This window comes from Dermacentor variabilis, chromosome 11 (genome assembly GCF_050947875.1).
Source record: "Dermacentor variabilis isolate Ectoservices chromosome 11, ASM5094787v1, whole genome shotgun sequence".
NCBI lineage: Eukaryota > Metazoa > Arthropoda > Arachnida > Ixodida > Ixodidae > Dermacentor > Dermacentor variabilis.
In genome coordinates this window covers 102,834,707-102,861,533 of record NC_134578.1, presented here as the reverse complement: position 1 = coordinate 102,861,533, position 26,827 = coordinate 102,834,707, and the positions used below count along the sequence as shown (strand labels likewise).

Sequence of the window (26,827 nt, the reverse complement as noted above, 5' to 3'; positions counted from 1 at the left end):
TTTACTTTCATTTTTTTAGGCGCTGCGTCCGCACTACCGTTATGACAATTATCAAATGCTAACTGGCCCGTCTGACAATTCTACTGTCACAGTCCTTGCTGTATTTTGGTGAGCAGGCCTGCGAGTATATTACCGTAAACGAATACCCTGTTGATGCAGGCGAAGCGCGACTGGCCAGAGCTACTGCTGTCTCTGAGCTACCTGCCTTCAGCGGGAAGACTCACAGTGGTGGTGCTCAAGGCAGCAAACCTGGTGCCCGACTCCAAGGACAAACCTGGTGAGTGTCCATCCAATTGGTTATAACAGGGGCGCAATCAGTAAGCTTACAGAATAACACAGCGACCATTAGGGAAGTCATCGAAAGGTCACATGTCAAGTAAACTTTAAACAATTAGTGCCCCATGTGACTGGCCGAACCACACTTTCCGGCGTTCCGATTACTTGTTTTATGTGGCTCCGTCATAAATCTCAAGCCTTGCCCGTAGTAGAAGCAACCTGAGGAACTGCGATAGTGAATTTTTAAAACGTTATTGTTTCTGTTATCTTTATGCAAACATGAGTGCTCACCCTCTGTCTAATTTAAACATAATTTTTAGTAGAGTGTGTAACCTGCAATGGAGAAAGATCAAAATATTTCGAAACTAACGAACGTCAAGCGTAAAACGTACGTCCCAAATAAACACTGACGATAAGTAGAGATGTCCCTTGCGTCAAATGTGCGTAGCTAACTCGTAGCTCGACTATCCCTCCCTCTCATTGAAACTGGAGGAGGGTGAGCTACGCGTACATTGAGCGCTGCTGGGGTGCGCCTTGGTGTAGACAAGCCTTTTTGATCACTCGGAGGCTAATAATGCGGCAAAAGTTCTCTTATTTAATTATCGTTGAGGAAGCGGTATGCGGTACGCATTTTTAGGTGCTCGGAAATAGCCGAACACAAGGGTTCTCTATTCAGCTGGAGGGGCCTCGCCGCCCTGCCAGCGGCTGACCGGCGCTTTGCCGCGCACGCGCGTTGCAGACACGTACGTCAAGGTGAGCCTGAGCTGCGGCGAACGCAAGCCCAAGAAGCGCAAGACAAGCGTGAAGAAAGGCACCGCCCAGCCGGCCTGGAACGAGGCGCTCAGCTTCGACGTATCCGAGGAGCAGCTCTCACGCGCCCAGCTCTGCGTGCACGTGTGGCGGCATGGCTCGTCGGGCGTCTCGTGCTCCACGTCGCTGGGCGGCTTCCAGCTCGGACCCGGCGGTGCCGACGTCACCGAGGAAGGCCAGCGACACTGGAGGGACATGCTGTCCAACCCTCGCCGGGCTGTGGCCCGCTGGCACGCGCTCCAGCCGAATCCGTAGCCGCTGCAGTAGCGGCAGCGCGGGCGAGGAGCTCACTGGTCGGCGGGGAGAGAACCGGCGGGCACTACTACTGCCGACGTTGTGACACGAGTCGTGGGTCTTCGGTATTATCAGCATGGTTTCGAAACGGTTGACGGAAAACTCGAGCCACTCTCAAGTGGCAGGAGTCCCGAGTTCCCGAGGAACGCTCGGAAAATGAGTTTCTGCAAAGCTGGCGCGGCCAGATGGGTCGCACGTTGAGACACCTACACGTTTGTGTGTCTTACCGCGCAGTGAAGACATTACCTTCTACTGAGCGTTAGACATAGTGGGTGTCAGAGAATTTCGTAGCATCGTTTCGCTGCTCGAAGGTTCATTCGACCAGCCGCTATACACAGGCGGAAGGAAGGACGCAAATGGTTTCGGCGCGTCTTTTTTGATCTCCCTTTTTATCTCTGCAAATCCACAATCTCGGACTCCTCACTGGATTCCCTAGTTCTAACAGCCATCCTCGAGAACGTGCTGCGTTTTTTTTTTTGTAACCGCACAATTTCTGCACACAAAGTTTTCCTTCGAAGAGAGCGTGCTGAAGAGTAGCTGTTTTCACGCGAACAGATAGGCCGCATTTCCGTCGAGGTCAGTCCATGTGCAAGGCATTCTCGCGATTTCAAATGCGCAGTGAAACGAGCAGTATGCCTTCAATGAACACAAAAGCTTGCGAACAAATGCAAAGACAAATGGAGGAGAAAAAAGGAACGCTTGGGGCGTTCATGGTAACCCGTTGCCTCGCTGCAGAAGCCTGGATTGATCTTCGGCCAGGCTTTGCCGTTTGGTGCGGTATGCTGCCCGAAGTTGATCTCGACTGTCTCCTCAGGGCTGCGATAATGTTGAAGTACAAACCATTCAACAGCTTTTCTTCGCTGCTAAGTATCGCACTGTGTATGATTAGGGAACAATACAGTTGTGTGTTGCGGGCTGTAACAGCAGCAACACTAACTCTGGCTGCAATAGGTGCTTGCAGATCGGTGCTTGCTGCCAATAGCTGCCATTTGGATTCCTTTTCATGAGATTAGCAGTTTCCTCTGTCACTAAATTGCGAATTTGTCCGTGTTCATCCATCCCTGATATGCGGAGGATGAGCCCACTGAGGACGCCCAGTTGGCATAACAGAAGTGTGGTTGTTACAGCTGACAGAATTCGCAATTGTGTTGAGAGGTCTAAAATATGTTGCCAGTATTTTGTATTTCTAACACTACTGCCGTATACTGTACTTGTTTATGCTGGTTAAATCGCTGCTCGCGTTGATTAACCCTGCGTACAAACGAAGAAAGGCAAGCTGCAGGCATTGGTAATTTAGGTTAGGACATGACACACGCAACGTACGTACTCCTTCGGAAAAAAGAAAGTTGAGAAATTTTTTGTTCCAGAATACACTAAGTTCACTTCTAGGGTCATCAAATAATAAAATTCTCGCAGCGCACTTTCACGATGTCGCACGCGGTTCGCACACGTTCCATTTTTCCGGTGAAATAACTATCAGCTAATGCACAGTGAGGGTTATTCCCGGTAAAGATGGTGATGTAAAAAGTACCCTTGCTTTGTGTCAAGAGCACACAAAAAGGACGAAACAGTAGCCTGTGAGCGACGCAGCCCTTGATATAGCGAAGATGCAGCACAACGGAAACAAAAAAACTAGAACAAAGAAAAAAATAAGGCCCACGGTAGAAGCGATGATTGGTCAACAGGATGTAAATATGGGTGGCTACTACGATAGCTCATTACTGGGAATTATAACATTAAAGCCATAAGAATGTACTTTGAAAGAGCCGATCAGCAGCAGTTGGACTTGAACCGGTCGACTTTTCTTAAACTTGAGAGCAGTGCTGTCCGTCATGGTGTCTTCCAGACAAGAAATATAAACCTACGTGGTAAAGAAGCGCAAGCCCCTCGATTAGGTAGGTTTCATTCGCTTCGAGAATGTCCCAACTAGCTTTTATCCTCCTCCTCCTTTTTTTTTGCTGCGCCACAGGATTGAAGGGCTTTGGCACTGCACCCTCTGCAGCCGTTTCAAATAGCAGTACAATTGCACGCGACAGTTTCGCTACAGCTCTACAGCATTTCCCAGCGTTATGGTCAGAAGGTCTTCCGACAAATGATTTCACCCTTGCGTCCTGTGAAACAAGTGGACCCAAGCGCATCGCTGCCTCGTGAGCTCGGTCTTCACGCAAGCAGATGCGTTCACACACGAGAACCATGGCAGGTGTAAGATGCGGTTGGAAGCTTTTAGGTAAGAGCTTTGTGCGGTTGATTGCGGGCCTTTGCAATGTGAAATTTCAAGAAGCAGGAATTTCAACGAATGGCGCCCACGAATGGTATTTGAATGGACGATCATGGTATTAATTTATTACAACGTAGTGCCCACTGCAGGCAAAAAGCAAATAGTTTGCAGTGCACTACCCCCGATGTATATGCGCAGAGCGAGAAATCCTAATTGCGTTCGAGGTTAAGACGGCTACAGCTGGGTGCGACAATTTTTGGACAAACAACGTGCGGCAGCTTCGTGCCGAAACCGCACTCCCGAGGCGTGCCTGCGGGATCGTCAGGTCGTAGTGACTGCATATAAGGGTCATGTGAAACAAGGTGACACTGAAGGAAAACGGAAGCAAGTCGTAAATAATTTCCTTGCGGAAATAGGCACCGCAGGGTACGTAAACTTCCATAAGGATGTGGTGGCGAAGAGCCGAAGCGCATCTTCAAGCGCCCGGGCAATTGGCGAAACAAGGATTCGAACGTCGCACGCTCATCCATGTAGATAAAGGGGCGCGAGGCCTACGGCAAGACTACTCAGAGGTGCAGAGAGCAACGCGATGGTAGTGCACTGTCGCAGTGGCGAGCAGACATGCGCGCGACGCTAGAAGCCCTCCAATGGCCGAGCTGCTCGCTTTGTAGTCAACAGCTTGGCGTTTTGCTGCGAGAAAATAAAGAGCAGGAACCTGCGAGGGCCTATATTTTTTCTGGCTCTACTAGCCCGTTTAACTGCCTGACTGCACTGTCACCGCGTTGTCTGTCATATTTTTATCCATAGTATATAATACCCATATTATCGAAACTATACATGCATTTGATGAATTCTAGGGGTATTTTTCGGATGAAGCGGACGGGGCAGACAGGGAAAACATGAACGGAGGCTTTTGACTACACTTGGCCCGTTCAATTCCAGCAAAGGTGCGGGAAATACGCGTGCTACTACAGTCTTTTAACCATTTACCAATGTCCTTTTCGTGGACCTCCACCATTTGGTGGAACGGGTCTCCTCAACTAGGGTTGGTTATTTTTATTCCGAGAGAAAAAATGTTTACGCGCGGGACGGCGGATAGGTACGGCCTCAAGGGCGTGGTCTAATTGCGAGTACTAAATGTACGGCATGCAGGTGTAAAGCCTGCATCACATCCGCAGAGATGCACCCTTCGGGCCACGGGATTCCTTCAGGTCTCGTGTGGCGTCGATAGTTGTGGCCGTCGCACGAAGATTCTTCGTTGCATTCCTTAAACGCGGTTATACCGGGTGTAGCAATGCGACATGTCAGTAAAGTGACGCTACTGTGTATTGTTCTAGGCGTGCGGCCATGGGCTGAAGCGCACCGGTGTTTGTGGTGGCCACGAACAAGGTGTTCAGCCATGTTTTCAGCCATTTGTGATGCCCGCTTTGGTGCGGGAGTGAGTTGTTGACTCTTGAAGTTTCTCTTTTTCAGTTCTGCATGTGGTTCTTTGTTATCGAGGTAATCGAGGTCGAATTCAGCAGTGCTTAAACATATACGAAAAAAGAAAACAAGAACAAACACACGTGTTAAGAATAAGGCCTTAAAACTGTCCTGCAGTGTCGCTTGCACCTCAAGGCTTGTAAAGTTGTCCGTTTGCGAGGTTGTTGTTTTTTTTTTTTTTTGCCCACCTGCGCACGGAGACCACTTACACTTTGTTACTTATGGCACTTAGCCGAAACAGCAGAAACTGTTGTCTTCTCGCTTTCTTCCCCGCCTCCCGTCCAAGAAAGTCAATGAGAGTGAAGTTGTGATGCATTTTATATATTGCGCATCAGTGAGAGTGAAATACGTCGCTGACTTAAGAGGAACGCTTAAAGAAAAGGTTTTTGAGAAACTTTGTGCTGACCGACGAGGATGGGCCGTAAATGTGTTTGGTGGTGTAAGCGTGCTGATCTGATGTACGGTGTGCGTTAACGGGCGTCCTTGCCTTTTGCGCGCATTGCGAGAGTGCTTTCGCCAGGGCGGCGTTACTATTGGTGGCATCTGCATTGTTCGATTACGTGAGGGTGCGCAGTTGTCTCCCGTTTCTTGAGAGCATTGGTCATTCATCGACAAGCGCTTAAACGCGTTGAACCCGACAGTTAGATCTGTCTTGTGCATTTCAAGAAAACGTACGTGGTTTTGCGTACGAAGACGAAAAGACCCGTCAGGACAGCCGACCTCAGATACACGTATTTCTGTTTGTCCTGCCATGCACTATCCTTTGTGTGTGCAGGACCACGAAGACGGAAGTGAGGAGACTGCTGAATTGGATGCATTTATCACGCTGCCGCTTGGTCCAAATTGCGAGTTGCCGTGCGCTGCTAGTTCAGAGCGAACCTTAAAAAAAAAGGCATCTTCGCTTGGGTCATGTGATGCGCACGGGTGATTTTGAAAAGCAGTCTGAATTCCTTGCGTAAATAAAGGATCTATCCTAAACTGAGTGAGGATCGTAAGAGTGCGAGTTCTTGAAAGAAATAATTTTATCAGGAACCCTAACTGTTCACTGTGGCACGACGTACAGAAATACGGGTACAAATAAGGCGGCGATGACCGTGCTAGCATGTTTCTGGTGTATCTAAGCCGTTTATTGAAAGAAACTGCTAGAAAATGGAGGAACACTTTGTTCGGAAGATGCATGAAATACGGGGCACAACATCGCAACCTTGGTGATAAAGTGTAGGTCCTCGCTTGGCGCTGTTTTCTGATTGTTCATCTGCAGGGTGCACATGTATTTGTTTTCTTTTGTCACCCCGTGATGTCACCTGCCGAGAACACTGTTGTCAGCCATGAAGAACAGCGATATCGTGCTGGAAGTTGTCGAGTAATCAGGGTCCCACTTCCTTTTACCACAGGGTGTGATGACGTTTCATTTCAGCCATCCAGTTGCTCATTTGCTATGTATGGCTGCAGGCTGCGCTGGGGAGAGTGCTGTGTTCTGGAGCGCTTATTCGCGATCACTCACAGCAGCGGAACGTGCCAGGGAACTCTAAATTATGCCAAACCCTGAAGGATCTAAGTGGTGTCACGCAAGGCGAAAACAGATGCGAACAAAAACAGCAAACTCTGTTTGTCGGAAAAATGTCATTCTGTAATGTAACGGTCAAAGTACTTTTGAGGAGAGATTGTGGCATAGCTGTATGCACATGCACAAAAGACGTTGCTACTAGAGAGCCTTGCCCCTTGCACTCGTAATCTTGAACCCATAAAGGATTTCAGCATGTGTGCCTCCAGTAGAAAATCAAGAATCACGGCCTGGGAAAGATACTGCCTAAATGAAAATGTGTCTCTGGAGTGTTTGCAATGAAGAGAACGTCCTTTGCTTAAAGAAAAGCTGATGATTTTAGAAAAAGGAATGAGGGGTACTTTGATGAAGGCTCCACAAAAGAAAGGGCTATGATCAATGTCCCGATGAGCTTTACAGGCGCATTACACAGCTGCACCATCGTGCTAAAATGTTTGATTATAACCAAACGTTGCAGCTACGGCACCTAATGGTGTGCACTTGATCCCGCAGAAAAGTTGGAGTACTTCCTTACTGCTCGCACTTGGGAGCGGATATCAAAATCCCCCGAAGCATTGTATATTTTTGTACAAACGATTTTCAAGGGCAACCTTGCTCACGGCCTTGGTACAGTTAGACCTAGTACAGTGTCCAGCGCTGGTTATTCACTTTAGTGACTACGAATACGTATTATATAAGAAGTTTTGTCAGCGCAGCACACATGCCTAATTTAGTGTTCTAGGTGGAGTCAGCAGACAAGAAACTAAATTGGCAGAGGCTACACGCACTGAGCGAACAAGAAAGGCTTCCTGCCAAGCAAAGTGGTGCTAATTTCAGCCTGTGTTCTGAGAAGTTAAGTGTAGAAGGTGCACCTCGCAACTACGTCACCCAGATGCGACCATTCATGACACCTCTTTCTGCCTCTAGACCTCTAAATTTTGCTAATCAGGAGGGTGCAATCCTCCGGGTCTTTGATATCTATGTAATGCCTTCTTTGTTCCAAGTCATCTGAATACGAGTGTTCTTCGAAATTCGCGGGCATTCTCTCACCTATCATGGTACCTAAACTTGAAGGGCTAAACGTTCCTCGCACTTTCTGTGGCCGTGGAGTGATTGCGTATGGGCGCTCCCCGAAACTCCCACAAGTCGCGGAGCGCGGTCCCTACGTGGCCGCCACGCGCTAAGTTGTCGGTGCCCTGCTCGTGTGTCGTGTCCCCCTCCTGTTCCCGGGGGCGCCTCCTTGTGATACGCGCGCCTCCCGCCGCGCAACTTTTTTTCGCGGTCCACGCTCTAGTTTTTTTCTCTGGTGTCCTAAAGCATACATATCAGAAACATATGTACAGTGTCAAAGTTTTTCCGAGTGTTTTTATGCAAAAGCGCTGCTGCTACTGCTGCTGTTGTGCGTCTCTCGTTGAGTGTTTGCCTCTTGTGTCCGCATGGGGGCGCCCCGGAGCACTGCGTTCGCCTTCAACCGTCCCCTAACAGCGATAAACATGTACACGTAGGTGGTGGTTATCTGACACATAAACAGATTGTTGTGGTGACAAGAAGAACGAATTAGAATATAGAAGAAAGCTTTATAATTCAAGCTAGAACAGGTGGCAGGAGGCCAGTTCGCTTTCTCTTTACAAACTGCAATATGATGTTTAGAATTACGAATGGCGAGTCGTAACAAGATACGAGACAGTAAAAGAGCTTTACGTGAACGTTTATGCACTTTTTTGCATACTTGTGATATTTACAACAGTGAGCTTGCCCCGCAAATCAATGTTTGAAACCTGCTGCCGCACAGCCCTTGATGACTCGCCCTTGAAAATTTAATGCATTATTGCGAACTTCATGGATGCACATGTCTCGCGGTAGCCGTAATTAGGTCGGTACTGTGGCACAGCTTTCCACTCATGCATCTTCTTTTCTTTTTTTAAGGTTGACTTGTGTCACAGGCGCTGAGTGCATGGAAGTTAGCTAAGGAATAATTTGTCCCAAATGCGTCGTCACACGTGCGATGCTGAAGTACATATCAGAGTCTGGGTGCAGGCCAGTTGGTGATTCATGATTTGTGAAGTTGCTGCAAGGAACACACGAGACTTTAAGAAAGGGAGAACACGAAGCACTTTAAAGAAGAATACAGAGTAAGTGTACAGAGTAATACAGAGTAAGAGTAAGTTCGGGTACCCGAACAGTTACCGGGTGTGCCCATGCAAAATGATGAGTGTCAGCGAGCTTAGTCAATACTTATTTTTGTAGTTGAAATATCAGGCGTTCACAAACCTCACGAAGCGAGTGACATGGTACTGGTATTGAACACGCAGTCCTGACTGCGTGTTCAGTACCAGTAACTATTCTATAGCTATTGCGTGACTATAGCACGCAATAGTTATAGAAGTGAGGACAGCTAAAGTGGCGAGATTTGAGTTACATCTACTTTCTGTGGTGCGCAAAGGTATCATTTCACACAAAGGCAATGCGCTAAGCTGCAGACTCACAGGAAGTTGCTTAGTCTACAAGGTGACGTTTCTAGGTAATCGTACTAGGGGTGGGATTTAATGATCGATGTACATTGTTAAATAAAGTAACAATGACGGGAAGGACAACTTTATTGCTAAAAACTGCTGCCTATAATTTCCTTTATGACAGATCATGTCACTCGTGGTACAACCATGCCTCCGCCACTTTAATCTATTTGGTCATATCTACCCTGGTTTTGTTTGTAAGTAATCCTCTGCTTAGGGGATGGTTGAAGGCAGGAGCTGTCTCCGGCATTGAGTGGCTGAAAGGACCATTCTGGGTGCCGCGTCGGGTTTTCATAGTTACGTGAACTTCGGCTTCTAAACGTGCCCGATGTACTAAAACAAAGTTAACGTTTCATGTGTCAATAAGGTTCTCAATGGACTGTTGGTTCGGGGCCATACATTGGTTCGGGCCGTTAGTGTTATCGCATAATGAAAGCACAACTTGCTTTGGTCCACTTCACTAGACGCAGGTGTTCCAGCGCATTGAACGGTGCTTGGCAAACGAAGTCATCGTCGAATAAAGTAGGTTCGACATTTCCGCAGAAATAATATCATTATCGTTGTCGATACACTCGGTGATGCTCCCAGATTTACTGTCTAAATTTTGTGCTATGCGAACCTGTCTTGAAAACAGCAGTTCGGCCTGCTGAACTGCTGTTGCCCATATTAAAGCTCATGAATTAGAGTAAAGTTAAGTCTTAGCTGGCGAGGTTATTCTGGCTACGTTACGCACCGCGTGGCTACATGGATGGCACGTGGAACTTGTGTTGCATTTGTTGTTCCTGGCGTATTGGTTGTTATCTCATTAACTATTCGCACGGCTACCAGTGAAGTAGCGAAACCTCACAGAAACGATTAGAGTTACCTGCTTGATGTTTATGTTATACTCTCGACGTTTCTAGAAGGGGTCGAAAGGCGAACAATGTGAAAGACACACGGATATATCGGCCTTTCGGCAGGCAGTAAGGCTGCCAAGTTACAAAACGGTTCCCGTAGGACAGACTTGCAGTGACACTACGGCGCACAACAGCGTAAAACCTAAGGAAAAACAGTCACATGACACGTGGAATTCGGTCGCTGCACCCTGAAGAGTTACTTGTCACCCATGGCTGCCCCCAGCAAAGTGCTTTAGGTGCTGTTCGAGGCACGCGTTGCTCGGCCCGATCCCCACCTCTCCCTTCTCCGGAGTCCTCGTGGGGAGGAGCTGCTGCTGTACATGTTTCAAGAAATATATAATACGACCTGTTTCCGAAAACGCCTGCGCCTCTTTTCTTCTTCAGAACAGGCGACATCAGACGGGCTGTCGCTGCCCCAAAGCGAAGAAGTGCTGCAGAGACTGAAGGCTTATACGCCGAGGAATACTCGACCGATGGCTTTCAGCGGCTTGTGTGGGGTATTCTTTTTTAGTGCTGTACAAAGAAAATAAATGTTTGTGGGTTATGATTTCGGCATAAAACACAGAAGAGTAATAGCCATATTACCACGTGGTTCCTCTCAGTGGCACCTGCAGTTGTGAAAACTTTTCATTTATTAATGTGAATAGCATTCTTTGCTTATTTCAGCTGTTTTAATTCTATCAATGTCATGATTTCAACTGTTTAATTATACCTATGACATGACAGCTTCGTAGTATCATACTCGTCATGCCGCCGTCGTCACGCCTTCTATTCTGAGCTAGTGACCCAAGTTATCTAACGGCTTTGGCTACTAGGCTACGGCTATGGCCTTACAGTCGTGATGCCTTCGCGGTAATTGCATCACCATCGTTCCAATTTTGTATTCCGACGCTTGTCATGGCATCGTCGTCACGCCATCCCCGTCACGCAGTCGTCACGAATTCTTTGTCACACCGCCATACTGCTTCCGTCTTGGTCGTTCAATCTTCTTCATTCCAGCTTCATGATCTGACTCTCGTAATGCTGTCGTCGCCATGCCGTCGACTCCGACTCAGTGGTCCACTTTGTCTAATAGATTGGGTCACAGGCATGTGTTCGAGGTCGTGATGCCGTCGTGGTAGCTGCATTGTAATGATTACAGCTTTGTCATCCGACTTGTCATTCCGTCATCCTCACACCATCGTCGTCACACGGTCGTCGTCATGCTGCCGTCGTCACGCTGTCGTTCAAGCATTTTCATTACTTCAGTAATGCCATCCCATGGTCGTCATTCAGTCATTGTCATACCGCCTTCATTCCGTCGACGTCAGTCTTTCTTCGTCCTAATATTGTAATTACACAGTGGTAATTCAATCGTGATTATGCCGCCCTTGTGATGCCTTTGTCTCGCAACAAACACTGTTATCCTCCATCGTCAGACCCTCATCATTGTCACTGCACCTTCGTCATTCTACTCATACCATCGTCATCATACATCTTTCGTGATACAGTCGTCGTCATGTCATTGCCATCATACACTTGTCATTTAATTGCCCTCATGCCGTTGTCATTCCATAGTCGTCACTCCATCGTTGCCATACAGTCGTCGTCACGCAATCATTGTCGTACCGTCGTCAAGGTGCCGTCGTGGTTGCTTCATCGTCATCACTGCAACTTCGTCATCAACTCTCGTCACGCGCCGTCGTTGTCAAACCCATGTTGTCATTTCACCATTGCCATCAGTTCAGTGTCGTCATCCCATTGTCGTCACGCCATCGTCGTCATAACATCGACGAACGTGTTATTTACGAAGCGTCGTAACGTGTTATTACGACCAGCGTCTTCACGGTGAGAGCTCACGTTCATGGTTGTTCTTGTTTGTCTTTGAGCACGTGGCGCAATGGTCCTGGAGTTGGCGAACTTTTACTGCCGCTTATACTGCCCCTGGAACTACGAGCCGTACTTGTTCATTATGAATTAATTTTGTTGGCACAAAGACCATATATGGCTGCAGAGCGCAAGGGCCATGGTAACGAGCTGTCAGTCACACATGAAATATGAATGTAATGAGGCTATACAATGACCAATAACATCGCTTCTAGGCAGCCTAAAATGTGCATTTTGTAATGATGAACACAGACAATATTCGATGGACGCGGAGATGACAAACGGAGCAGCCCTGATCACCAGCACGGACGACGTGACAGATCAGCTCACTGTCCTGGCTTGAACTGCTTTTCTGTGGCCAAGCTGCTCCTGATAAATATATTTTCACGTGGTAGTGACAGTGAATAATACAGCGGTAAAACTGTGAATGACGAAACTAACTTTTTTTACTGGGCGAACTTGTGCCCACAAAAGCAATTTACACTTAAAGCACAGCAGTTGCGGCGAACATGGTAGGCGATCGTCGAAGATCTAATCAGCGGGTGAAGCGCGTCGGCTTTTATACATCAGTTATCGAAGGTTGCAGAGTAATGGCTGGTGCCCGTGCGTCTTGCAGAAAGTTCTACATAATTCGCGTCGCACATGCAATCAGAATACGAACGTTTCGGTGACAACACACAGCAGATAGAGCCATCGATAACACTCCAGAAACTTCAGATACATGCAGGCGGACCCTGCGCTGAGCGATAACGTTCCTTGGACGATGAAAGGCGGTCACCCGATAAACGAGTACACCTGAAATTTCCCCTTTTAATTTGGTGAAGGTGCGGGGTGCACTTCAAAGGGGAAGCAACAAAGCAGCGCCTTGCTGCCAACGTCAACAATGCAGCGTGTAGCCATGAAAATATTTCCCAGCCTCCGGACATCGTCTGTTCCAGCGCGATACAGCGATATTCAGCGGAACTGGCGACTAAGACGATGCGAAGAGAACGCCACTGAGCTTAACAGTGCAATTTTTTACTTGACCGGTGTCACAAATTTGTGCTTCTGCTAATAATCAGACATGACCGAGTGGGCTTCATTTCAAACGAGGTTTGCCGAAGTGTTCGAATTATATTAGACGTCGTCAATATGTGCAAGCCCCGCCGTGGTTGCTCAGTGGCTATGGTGTTGGGCTGCTGAGCACGAGGTCGCGGGATCGAATCCCGGCCACGGCAGCCGCATTACGATGGGGGCGAAATGCGAAAACACCCGTGTGCTTAGATTTAGGTGCACGTTAAAGAACCCCAGGTGGTTAAAATTTCCGGAGTCCTCCGCTACGGCGTGCCTCATTATCAGAAAGTGGTTTTGGCACGTAAAACCCTAAATATTATTATTAATATGTGCAAGCGTATAAATTCGTCAACGATCAGGTCACATAAGATCAATAAAATCCTTATGGGAATAGCCAAAGACGCTTTTCGAATGTTATTAGCCAAAGACCCACAAACCGTGGCAAAATTGTCATCAATTTTCGCTAGACATTTCACGAATGATGACAGAAACTTGCTCCAACGCGACGCCTTCGGGCACAAAGTCACCTTGTCGCAACCTTGGCTCCTGCCCCCTGCTCCCCCCCCCCTAAAAAATAATCACTGCTTGCGGCATACGGGCTAAGCAATGAATGCGATAGCAACATGTTAGAACGTTGCACCAATTTTAAGGCTCGTAGCTGTAGTGGCAGTATGAATTGAACGTAGCGTAACTATGTAAAAGTGCGGATTGTGGCGTGTGTAGACACATGAACAGCGTAAACGCATTGTGGGAAACACCTAAGGAATTACTTTTGCCATGCTGAGACGTAACAGGTGGTTAAAGCAAGGCAGCGGGTCGCCACTCGATGCTTGTGTTGGTGGCTACGTAGGTTTGACGTCAGGATATTGGAATAAAAACGGAAATAGTTCCACGTCGTAGGGCCCATGAGTGGCACACGATAGAAAATATCAAACTTGACTCATAATAATTCGTGTAATATGATCCTGGAATACCTCTGATCAACAGGAAGTAACCGAATTGCAGGTGATCCTAAGCTAAATATATATAGCGCTGTCTAAGCTTATAGAATTGGCGATCCACCACTAACGCCCTTACCCGCCGGGATAGCTTAGTGCCGTTGCGTTGCGTCGCTTAGCATGACGTCATCAGTTCGTTTCAGGCCATCGCGGCCGCATTCCGGTGAGGTCGGAATGCAAGAACGCCGGTTTACCGTGCTTTGTGTTCACGTTAAAGCAGGGTGACGAACAAAGAAGAATAGCGCGGTTTGGTTAGGGTTCGGGTTCAACGCGCTCCGATTTCGTTCCAGTTCAGTTCCGGTTCGGATATCTAAAAACTACAAACGGTTCGCAACACTCATGTGGTTCAAAACGCAGTAAACTTTATCCTTCCACTGGCATTAAGCCACATAGTGCTATCGACTTGTCCACATGGCACACGCACAAGTTTCTTCAGGAGAAGGAGGCATGGCTTACAACAATCACTTCCTTTAAATGACAGCCATCTTAGCAGCCATCATGACAGCCATCTTATCAGTGGTGTCTATATACGAAGTCTGCAGCACGTGATGTGATGCCTCGTCGTCTCCGTCCCTGCGTTCCAGTCTTCCTGCGCATTTTAATATCGTCAATGGTACTTCAGTGAGTGAAAAAAATGGCAGAAAATAACCTTCTAAGATGTATGAGAGCACGCATTTCAATATTTCTAAACGCACAATATCACGCTGACAAACGAATTATCATACGACTTTTTCTTCGTAAATGCCACTTTGAAATTTAGATATACTTTATTGAAGCGAATAAAATAAAAATATTCCATCCAAATATATTCTTAAAAATCTAAAATGAATTATTAAGTTTATTATAGTGTAGCGCATTCACAGGGACTGCGAGCCATAATGTCGACGTAAAATGACGCAGTATCGAGCATACAACAAAGCTCGATTTTCTATTCATCACAATGCACACAAATCAAGCGAAGTTAGCATATAGTGAGCATACATGTTGGTCACTAAGCCCACTGCGCACTTGTGTTTCTAGGGACAAGAGTATAAGTTGTCTTAAAGGATACAAAAAGTAAAGGAAGGAAGGAAATACCGGAGAAATTGTTGCTACGACGTATCACAACCAGGAGCACATACCTAATGGCCCAACCTGGTAGACAACTTTTGTTACTGGTCGGAGTAAGAGAACAGACAGACAGACAGACAGACAGACAGACAGACAGACAGACAGACAGACAGACAGACAGACAGACAGACAGACAGACAGACAGACAGACAGACAGACAGACAGACAGACAGACAGACAGACAGACAGACAGACAGACAGACAGACTCAAAACGGCTGAAGTAGACCAAGAATGCTATTCGCATCAAAAATAAAAGCAGGTGAGGATGTTTTTCAACAATTTACAGCTTGTGCTGAACACCGCGATGACCTTCTTTATGTATCTGCACCTGGCTTATCTGCACTGACTAAGCAGAGAGAAAAAAAAATGCAAAGCACGAGTATCATGCCCCGAGGGTGATTTGCAATAATCGTAGAGCATTGTACCCTGCTTGGATGTTGCCAAACCTGCGTCCAGCCACGACACGTAGCAAAGGCATACTTCGCGTGCCGTTTACAGTTGTAATTGTCGTGCACTGAGAAGCCGACAGCGTCAATTAGCGAGCGCAGTGTTACGCACGGTTGCATGACACCGTACTGCTGAGCTCGGTTTGCCCATTTTTAATTTCTCGAGGACAACGTATTTTTCTTTTTTGACCTCCATGTGTCCTACTGGCGAGCGTGCCTTACTGTTTATGTAGTAACAGTAACGCGCTGACCTGACGGCTGAATGGGGAACTTGAACACAAGTGGTGATTGCGCGGAGTCCCTGAAACAACGTTTCGGCCTCGGTACACAGGTGGCATGGCTGAGTTCAGAAGAGCAAGTATCTCTGCCTATGTGGCCTTATAGTTTCCAGCAGACACTTATTGTCTATCCCCATTCTCGCTTACAGCGCAACTTCTCAGTAGTAAAAAAAATTGGAGGACGCTTAAGCTTCGCCTTCAAGAGTGGAACGCGACAGCGTTCCCATCGACCCGCCAAGGGGGTGTAAGACAAAGCGCTACGGCGCAGGGATCACTTACGAGGCGCCCCGCATCGGACTTTGCGTCCACCTATCACACGGAAAGCGTCGAGCAACGCAGCGTTCTGCGCAGCAACAAAACGTGCGCCTGAGCAAACGGAACGAACCAAAGAACTCGGTGTCTCGGAGGGGGAAACGATCTACGCCAGCCAAACGTCGTGATCGGCACGGGCAGAGAGATAGATAGTATTCTAAAGAAAGGAACGGCGCTTGATTCTGCAACCCGCGTGGGAGCACGGCGAAGCGTCGCCAGGGGAGAGGGAGTCGGGGCCGCAACGCGCCTGGCACCGGTCCGCGCACAGCCCAGCCCCAATGCGCGCATGGCGCGCCACCTGTCGGGGCAGCGCCGTACATTGAGAGGAGGGGTCTTCTGTGTTTGCCGCAAGATGGCTCTGCGTGTGTGGTAAGCGCAGAAGAAATGTAGCGGAAACGTACTTCGCTTTTCGTGTAAATGCGACTTCTGTAAGTTACGTGCTCATAATTACCGATATACACCGCAGTATAACATTCTACGGCACGTTTTTAAGGCAACACCGCGTTCACTAAAAGCGCGTTTGTACCGATTTCAAGCATCGAACTCGTGGCTGAGTGGTAGCGTCTCCGTCTCACACTCCGGAGAACCTGGTTCGATTCCCACCCAGCCCATCTTGGAAGTTGCTTTTTATTTATGAAGTGCCTGCCATGATTTATCGCTCACGGCCAACGCCGCGGACGCCGACACCCGACACCGACGCCGACGACACCGGCTTTTCTGCGACACGAGCTCCTTAACGCTATCGCGTTAATATACGAGTGGGGTGTGCTGACTGAAGTAAATAATTCGAAGAACCAGTGACCTATAGAGCAGCCGTTATCGATCTGTGCTTATTTATTTATTGATTCATTCAATTATTTTACTCTTACGGTACACTTACACATTACAGAGGGATGAGGCAAGATTATGACATAAAATGATAGGCATATTATCAATCAAGTGACAAGGGAATATAGCAAACGTTATCGCGTTCAATACAGGCAGATCCACACAAAATTAAGAAAAACACAGAAGCATTAAAGTATACCTGTATATGCAAGAAAAGATAAATGAATACACAAGATACATTACCTCATGTTAAGGCCAACTCGTTAGTAAATAGTTATTAGGGCATTTTTAAAATGAATGGGGCTATATACTGATGCAGTTGTTACAGATCATGGTAGCTGGTTCAAATCTTTCGCAGTCATGGGAAAAAATGAAAGTGAGCGCATAACCAGTGTCATTCTGGGTATGCTTACCCTCTGAGGATGACTAAGACACGCATAAATAAATGGAGCAGGACGAATCCACAATGGTGGCAGATATTTTGTGGAGAAGGAATACACGAGAATGCTTCTAGCAACTGGTGAGTGGCATAAGCTAGAGTGACCAGTTCATGGAAATTACACTAATGTGTAACTAAGGGGAAGCAGACTGCGCGGTCTTGCACTGCTTCGAGGATTTGGGTCAATATAGCTTGATGCGGATCCTGTACCGATGTGGTATATTGAAGCTAAGGGTGGATAAATGGGTTCAGCAGCAGTTTTACAGACTTTGACAACATGTAAAAGTTTCGGCACAAATAACCTGAAGTGGGGATGACAAAATAATCACTTTTCTTTTGTCTGGGCCATGGCTATGTCAAAAAAAAAATTGACCTAGAGACTGCTCTGGGAGGCAAGAATGCGTAAGCATTGTGGCGCTTGCTTACGTCCACGCAACCCGGTGTCATTATCAATCTTATGAAACTTGATCGGACCAGCATAAATCATTCTCAATCCTTATCGGTCATTATAAACCTTATCGGAATAGATACGACCCTTACCAACTCTTATCGGCTGTTATCAACCTTAACGGACTCTGTACGAGCCTTATCAACCCTTATCGGTCCTTTTCAGCCTTATAAGGCTTGGTCATATCCTTATCAAGCCCTATCGGAGCTTAACCTTATCAGAATTGCTCCGGTCACTATAAGATCTTGTCGTCCTTTAAAACCTTATGCATCCTGGTCGAACCATTATCGACCGTGATGAGACCCATATAACCCCTCATCAGTCCTTACCAACCTTATCAACTCATTGACCGCTCATCTGTCTGTGTTGCGTGACGTGAAGAGCATGAGCCTTCAGAGACCAGTGGCATTTCGGTCGATAAAGGAACGCATCAACAGAAGACGCATCCCGTGTCTACCGAATCGCATCGGGGAGGTGGTGTGTCTGGCAATGAATTTTCGCAAAATCGGAATCTTCCCAATGTCTTCAAGGCTCTAAGTGAGCTCTACGTGTGGTCCTAGAGATGTCTTTCATTCCACCATCATCAAATCTTTCAGCGAAGCCTTCATAGAAACTGCTCTCTTTTGAAATTTGTTTTGCACCACCGGTACAAGACGTTCATATGGTTCAGATATATTCGCCCTCCGCAAGCGTGGTTCTGTAGCCCAGTGGGTGAGACATTTGGCCTCAGAGCGTGGAGTCATAGGATCGAAACTCACCACCGCGTTTTACGTGACAGACGGGCGGAATGATAGGTGTACACATTCAAAACAGCTCTGATTAGGTGCCAGTGCAATTATAAGACATCACAGCGCTCGAAGTGTGGCTGGACACGACGCATGCACGCGTGTACATTAAGGAACACGCACTAGGTGTGTCCCGTGCCACTGGCCCCTTACAACTCTCAATATGCTTCACCGCATAAAGCGACTCTGCTGCGGCGAAGTTCACTAAATAAACCAGCCATTATGCAACGCATTGGCTGCACACAAATGGCTTCGATTTAAATCTGACTTCGGCTAGCTACCTAGCATAATGGCAATTACAGTGCGTCTGTGCTACATGATGCAGTTTTTCTTGCATGCATTTTTTCGCGGTAGGGTTTGCGCTGGGGGGGGGGGATTTATGGCAGTGCAGGTACGATCGGGAGGACTGGTCTGAATTCGGTAGTCTCCAGGGTAAATCGAAAAATTGGGCAGGTATGCGACTAAGGTGTTCACTAGCAGTTGATAAAGCAGACTGCGATGCACTTGTATATTCTTACTCGTCCTTGCGGCTGATTATTTATGTAGTACGTAGGGTGAAGTAGTTCGCAAAATTCGCATTGCCGTGTATTTGTGTTTAATTCCATAAGCCAATTACGATGCCCTTCACGTACTATGTTCGGGTCTGTTTGAAGAATCGCGCAGTCGGAACTATTGGCTATCTTAGTCATCCGCAAATAAACGAATTTGCGACGAAGTGTTACAAGGCAAGTCATTTATGTATATTAGAAACAGTAACGGCCAAGGACGGATGCCTGCGGCACGCCAGACAGAACATTCGTACTGGGTGTCTTTGTTTGATAATTATTGACAAATACAGCATGATGAGTCTAAAAAACTTGAATCGATTTCTCTATGTTCGCGCTAATTTTTTACGTATTTATTCTATGTAACAGGAAAAAGTGGTGAACTTTATCAAAAGCTTTAGGAAAATTCAGGATTACGCAGTCAGTAAGAAAACCGGCAGCAATGTAGTCATGCAAGCCATTAGTGAACGTTATAAACTTAGTGCCACAGGAAAAAGCCGTGTGAAATCAATGTTGAGATTGAGTAAAGAAGTCATTACTTTCAAGGTGAAAGTGAACGAAATGAGTATGTAATAAGTGTTGGATTATTTCAAGAAAGTGTATAATACAAAGTTACATTATTTTAGCCCGTATCAATCTAAGTGCTATAGGTCCGTAATTGTATGGGTTTCGCGTGTTACCAGGTTTATGAAGAAGTATGACTCCCTGTCTTCCAGCCATCTGGCAGTGAATCAATGTTTAATGACTGCGAGAAGATAGATTGCACTATATTCGCATGCGTTCTTGAAAAAAATGAAGAGTTGAGTTTGTCTGAATCGCAGGAAGACGAGTACTTTCAGTCACTTGTTATTGCGCTGATACCAGTGCATTAAAAAGCTGTATTATCTATAGGAATGTCGCTGCTTTGAAATATTTCTGAGTACTCTTGCACTGAATCGCTTGAAAGTGAACTCTCGAATGTATTATTTAGTACTATTGCGCAGTGATGACCAGGAACCGCCGAGCCAGAGGATGTAAGTGATATTTTGTTTGCGCTGTTTCCTCTAACAATACTCCAAAGAACGTGTGGCAGTTGTTTTAACCATAGCGAGTACTGCTAAAAAATGTACGCTTAGTTGACCTCTGCGTGGACATGTACTTGCAGCAACTTTTTTTTTTTTTTACTCTTGCCAACTAGTCAGGACCGGTCAGTTAACTTTCTCTGCACTCCGAAACAGTCGTTTCTTCCCGTTTTTTTATTCAGTTAAACTAAGGAGGAGCATTGTTATTGCACACGTGCCCTAAGGGTATCCAACAATTGATCGAATTATGAATGTTGTTGTGAAACATGCACCAGTTTGTCTCAACTGAGCATTTCAAGAAGCTTGGTAAAAAATCGTAAACGAATGCGAAGAGCTCGGTGTTTATCGCTGATAAGTTTCAACTTTGAGAGTACCTGATATGTTGTAAGCTTATACACTTTGTGAACCGAGCCACTGTTAGTGTGAAATGACAACAATCATTATTACTTAATCTAGCCAGGAGTGTTATCACCGAAATCATATCAGTGAATGACTGAGTACCAGGTCTAGGACTGAAGAAGTATTTAGTGTTACAGATGCAGGTGAAGCAACTATCTGTGATGCACTGAAGCCCGAACACACGGTGCTAAATTGGTCAGAATATGTGCAAGAAGACTGCAAAAGAGGGAATGCGCATGACCATCCAATTAGCGAGAAGTTATTCATAAGAAGGATTCGGGCTGCTCGAAAATGAACTTTAATGTGACTTAAAGAATCATTTTTTTTTAAAGAAAATGAGTTTGTGCAAGACGGTGTGCGATAAGACATACCTCTGATGAGTTTCCTTAAATGAAACCTCAAATCGGTATTTACTGGCACACAAAAAGATTGATGTTCTCGTTCATTGTTAGGAAGGTGCCACCACCATTTCTCTTGATTTCGTCATTACGATACATAACCTATTTGTGGTTGGAATAATAATGCTTTGAAATTTGTATGTTCTTCTCTGACCAAGTTTCTGTTCGTACAATTTTGCCAGAATTAATATAATTAATTACACCACTTAGTTCATGTTTCATTGTTAGAATACTGCGTATGGTAGTGTGAAACGTTCAGATGGTTGATGCTGAGCAAGAGCCTTCGGCCCTTGTGGTACCCTATGGCATTACAAAAGGGCTTATTCGAGCAGAGTGAAGCGCAAGAGGCAAAGCGTTTCGTTCCTTACTTGTGCTAGTGGAAGGTCCTACTTCGTATGCACTGTTGAATGTTGAGATACGTTGAATCGTTTCGTGCCAAACCAGTAAACCTTATTTTTTTTTTTTTTTTGGCTCAGGTTCGGTTTTGGTTCAGAAACACTCCAAGAATGTCGGTCCGGATTGGATTTCAGCTTCAGCTAATTCCTGTTCGAGTGCGCTTTTCGGTTCGGTTCAACACCCTGCGTGAGAAGGCAACTGCGGTGACTTTACGAGGTCAACGGATCTGAATGAAATTCGCTCAGTGCGTCTTCTGCACGCTTGCTTTTTTTCTTGAAAACGTCAGAGATGCGCAGATATTTTACAAATGAATCTCGTTCATTTCCTCGTACCACCTGCCTTGCCTGCTTTAAGCTGCTGGCCACGCTGTACTATGACGAAAGGGGTGGTATAGCAGAGCATGCTGGGAATGAATGGCAGACGACAGGGCCGAGGAGTGAGCTAGTGCTGGTGAACTAGTGGTTGGCGTGAGAATTTGCTGTCGCGAAAAATTACGTTCTCTGTGAACGGGCAAGAGATGGGACGCAAGTGGCTGCGCGACCTTCAGCCCTCGCCATCCGCACAGACAGTTTGAGCCGATGTCGATCGCGATCAGTCTAGGGTAAGCCTACCACAGTCACCTAGTTCGTGCGTCTACTGCTGGCGCACCTGAGCGACTGAAGGATTAAGAAAACTGCTTTTGTGGTTAAGTTTTGAGCATACGGATATGAAGCAAACTATTCAACTATTCTCCATTTCCTACAGCGCACACATAAAACGCTGGAAGCGAAGACACGGCGGACTATCAACACCGGTACATTGCGATTCTTGAAGGCTACCGCCGGCACTCGCCGGCACTTCCATAAAAAAATTTGGCTACGTATATGGTTACATTTTTTGCGTATCGTTATGCTGACACATTATTTAGCTTCTGAGGATAACTGTTTGCCTCGTATCCCAAATGGTCATCAAGCGGAGGTCCATTCGACAGAGCAGCGTAAACAACCGCTTTGTGCAGCTGCCCACGGTGTCAATAATGGCATCGGCACTTTTAAGAGAAAACTGTGCGTTCTTTGAATGAACGGTCATAGGCGCAATATCTTAGTCTATGCCTACCTTGCGGAACGCATTAATTGCGTACATGAAAGAAAATACCAAGAACGATTAACAGGCAGCGTAACAACGCTCCCGTACTACGGTTTTCCACTCGCTGTTTGCGAAGCTGTGCGGTCGCTTATATAAGCGCGACTGAGAGAGATGCAACGGTGCTTACGTGCGCAAAATCTGCGTGTATTGCTATGCTCTGGAATTATTTGATGTCACTGAGGAGCGGCTAGCATAATATCTCGAGGGAACGACGAGCGGTCGTCGCTGCACCTGCCGATGTAAACGAATGCAGTGTCAGCGGTGTTCTTGTGTACTACAAGCGCTTATCTGAGAAGGGGTACAACACCTAAAATAGCAAGCAGCACGTATGTATGAATTCCGTGGTTAGACTGACCCTTCATGCGACTCTTCATGCTGCAGCGCGATAGGTTGCGCGAGGGCGCTGGCTATCGTGATAGCGGGTCAAATGCGAACGGCGATTCGTGGGTGCTGAATTCCTCGGAATCGTATTTGTACCTGTTTGACAGATCCGAAGAGCTGGTGTTGCTGACGTCGCCACCCGAAGGTCCGACGCGGTCACGAATCAGCTGAGCGCATGCTCTTCACCGCTTTTTTTCGCCCCGCGGGCAATGTGCCTCTCGTGACGTCACACGAAGAGATTCGTCCTACTGCTCGGCCATGGTTTCGGTTTAGTTTTTTTTTGCGCTTCTTGTTTCAAATTATTTTCGAGTTTGCGGGACAATTCTATCAGACGCATGTCTCGGGAAGTTAAATATTTCCTCACCTTGATATGGTCAAAACATCGCAGGAGTATCCATTTACAGAATCTACAGACAGACAGATACAGAACTTTATTTAGGTCCTGATTTACGCTACCACTCAAGGCGGTAAAGTAGCGGGCCGCTCCCACGTCGGGACGGGTCCCACGTCGGGACCGCCGCGTCGCGGGCCCTCTGGACGGGCCCGAGGTGATGTCGAATGTCTGAACTCCTGAGCATGGAGCTCCATTCCTCTTCGGTCGTATGTTGAGGACCATGCAATGAGGGGCACTGCCAGAGCATGTGATCTAACGTACAAGCGGCGCCACAATCTGGGCATGTTGGATCAAGATCTTCTATGAACTGGCTGTGGGAATAAAGATTAGGGTATGACCTGGTATGAACCTTGCGGAGGGTAGATGGCTGTGCTCTAGAGAGCTTCTCATGAGGAAACGGGAAGATCCTCCCGCCCAGCTGATAATGTTTGATGGTCTCATTAATAGTGAGGAGAACGTCCCCAAAGATCGCTAGATTGGAGTCCCAATATCCCCCACGCGATGAGTTAGTTCGCGCGCTCGTGAGTGGGCGATCTCGTTCAGATTGGCCATGGAGGCGAGCTATGATCCGAGGAGAACCGGATGATTGTGTGAGAATATCTCTATGACTTAAAGTGCGAGTTACTTCAGCTGATACCGACTCGGACACAAAGGCCCTCACCGCTGCTCGCGAGTATGTGTAGATCTGTTGCTTAGAATCGTCAAGAAGGGTGAGGGCGATAGTTGCCTGCTCAGCCTTAGCGGGAGGGGCGTTCCTGACAGAAGCGGAATGGGCAACAGAACCTGTGTGGTCAACCGTGACGGCCGAGAAGTTGGCCGATCGACCGTACTGCGCCGCATCTACGAAGCATGCAGACTCAGGGTTTGCACGAACGCCTTTGAGCAGGGCTTCACCCCTGGCCCTTCGCCTCCCCGCACTGTGCTGCGGGTCGACGTTGTGGGGAAAAGGAGAGACCGTAAGTAAGCCCTTTGCTCCTTAGTGAGATTATGTTTGCGTTCCTCTTCTAGAGCTGGACTACATAGGATGCTCCTCCCTGCGGCCGAGGATGAGAGCTTGACCATCTGAACCGTATGGTGTGCCTCGATTATCTCTTACAACGTGTTGTGAATACCCAGTTGCATGAGCCGGTCCGTGCTAGTACGCGAAGGGACGCCTAGCACTCTGTTGATATTCTTCCGGATGAGGAGATTGAGCTTAGTCTTTTCATGACTCTGCCAGCAGTGCATAGCAGCAGCGTAGCTAATAGGGCTCATTAATAAAGTGTGGAACAACCTTAGTAAATTGTCCTCCCTGAGTCCACCTCGAGAGTTGGAGACTCTAGTGATAGTCGAAACATGCTTTCCGTTTTAGCTGTAATCTTGTTGATTGTCTGATCATTAGTGCCATTAGTCATTATAAGCATGCCAAGAACTCTGATGACCTCTACCCTAGGAATGAGATGACCAGAGCTGGTGCGAAGTTTTATATTGACGTCTGAGAGGGGGACCCAACCCTTAGGTTTCACCCCCTTCTCTTGTGTCTGTACAGCGAGAGTTCCGACTTGCTCGGAGAGAGTCGGAGTCCGGTACCGCTAAGGAAAGCCTCGGTGTAATCCACTGCCTGTTGGAGTGCCTCCTCTTCTCTAACCTCGCTGCCGTCCGTACACTTTGATGTGATGTCGGGGGCGTAAAGGGACTTGCGAAAGCATCTTGGAAAGCCCACAGAGAGCAATGTTGAATAAAGTGATGAAACCACCGAACCTTCTGGCATACCTTTGGAGCCAAGAACGAGCGGTTCTGATTTGAGATCTCCTATCCTAAAGGTGGCCCTTTTGCTTTTAACGAAGGAGCTGATGAATGCGTGGAATCTACACCCCAAGCCAAAACTAGAGATGGAGTGAGATTATGCATTGCGAGAGATCGTCAAATGCTTTCTCCAGGTCGAGTCCCAGGATTACCCTGACACCTCTTGTTTGAACGTCGATAATCTGATGTTTGATCAAATTGATGGTGTCCTGGGTCGATAGTGCCGGCCGGAAGACAATCATGTTGCACATGTTCTTCAATGTGTTTATAAATGGGGGTGTTAAACAATATGGGCCTGAGATAAAGCAATCCCAATGGGCGTCCCGGTTTCGGGATAAGGATGACTGACGCGAGTTTCCACGATTCCGGGACAGCGTCCTGTTCCCACCCCTCTTTAATCTCGTCCGTGAGCGTTTTTATGGAACCATCGTCCAGATTACAAAGGAGCTGGTTAGAGATCCCGCACGGGCCCGAGCGCCCATTCAGTCCCATATGGGCCTCCCTCACTTCACCGTTCTGCAAGGTTCGTCTGGAGACTCCGCGTGGGAATCCTCGTAAGGAGGATAGTCGGCGTCGCATGAGAGATCAACCGGTAGATATTTTTGCGCGACTATTTCGAGTATTTCTTGGTCTGAGTTTTCCTTTTTGGGCACATGAAAGATTTTGCCGATTGCCCCCTCGGATTGCATTTCGAGTTTGATTCATTGAACATGTGCTTGAGCAAGTTCCACTTGCCCCCATGCGCATCTGTCCATCAACCGAGCTACAAATCTCATCCCACTGTTGCCTAAAGAGCGTCTGACAGTGTTCCTCAATTTCGTGATTCAGCTCAGCAATCTTTTTGCGGAGCATACGGTGGATCGTTTGTCCTTTCCACCTGATAGAAGCGCGTTTTTAGCTTCGAGCAAGTGTGCTAGACGGCTGTCCATCCTGTCGACCTTACGATCAGTAACTAAGGACACGGTGGCCGCAGCTACATCCTCTTTGAGTTTTGCTACCCACTGGTCGAAAGATTCCGGCGACTGGCGGTCCTCAGCACCCTGATTCCTTTTTTTTTTTGCGGAAAAGGTCCCAACCTGTGAATTTAAATTCCCTTAGGGGCTTGTTCTGTACTCCATCGAGGTGGAAGTACACTCCCTGGAGCACCTCGTACCTATAGTACCTCATAACGCTCGGTTCTTCATTATGGCTGCATTTCGCTTCCCCTTTACTGTTATTTTCCCTTGTTTTCATATCCATTGCCTTCGTTTATCCATATACCGAGGTATTTATATTCTCACGCCACGCCGACGGCAGCGCCAGCTTTTCCAGTAGTGGAGCTCGCCCCGAATACTCTAGCGCAGTGGGCGAATAAGGGGGGTGGGTGGGATTGGAGGCGTAAACGTGTAGTATCCTCCTTCGCTGCTGGCGTAAATCTACTGCAGCGGGGCAACGTGTTCAAGATTACGCCGCTATCGAAAATTCACACCAGCGGCAGCGTACGCAATACGTGACTATTGCAGCAATTATTAGTTCTGTGTTTGTCTGGTCCAGCTCTGCATCACCAGGTGACACCACCAATCCGGCAGCCCACGTTTACACCTCAGCTCACCCGCCAATCTACGTAATCGACTTGATACGTATACCAAAATGCCAGACACCCTAAAACTATCTAGTGCGGTTAACGTGTGCACTATTTCAACTTCTTATACCAAGAGCACTGCCAAAAATAGTCATTCTTAGAACCTAATTTTATTAATTAGAGGGT

The 26,827-nt window shown here is 47.2% G+C and overlaps 1 protein-coding gene across 1 annotated transcript in view; it reads left to right on the top strand.

The window, feature by feature from the left end:
- LOC142563963 (synaptotagmin-5-like) overlaps nt 1–10,547 on the top strand; it is a 49,113-nt gene extending 38,566 nt beyond the window's left edge. Inside the window, exons 6-7 of the mRNA XM_075674718.1 lie at nt 160–277; nt 1,016–10,547. Of these exons, the coding sequence (XP_075530833.1) occupies nt 160–277; nt 1,016–1,341 (444 nt within the window). The 3' untranslated portion in view covers nt 1,342–10,547. The remainder of the gene's footprint in view (nt 1–159; nt 278–1,015) is intronic.
- Nucleotides 10,548–26,827: the final 16,280 nt, after the last annotated feature.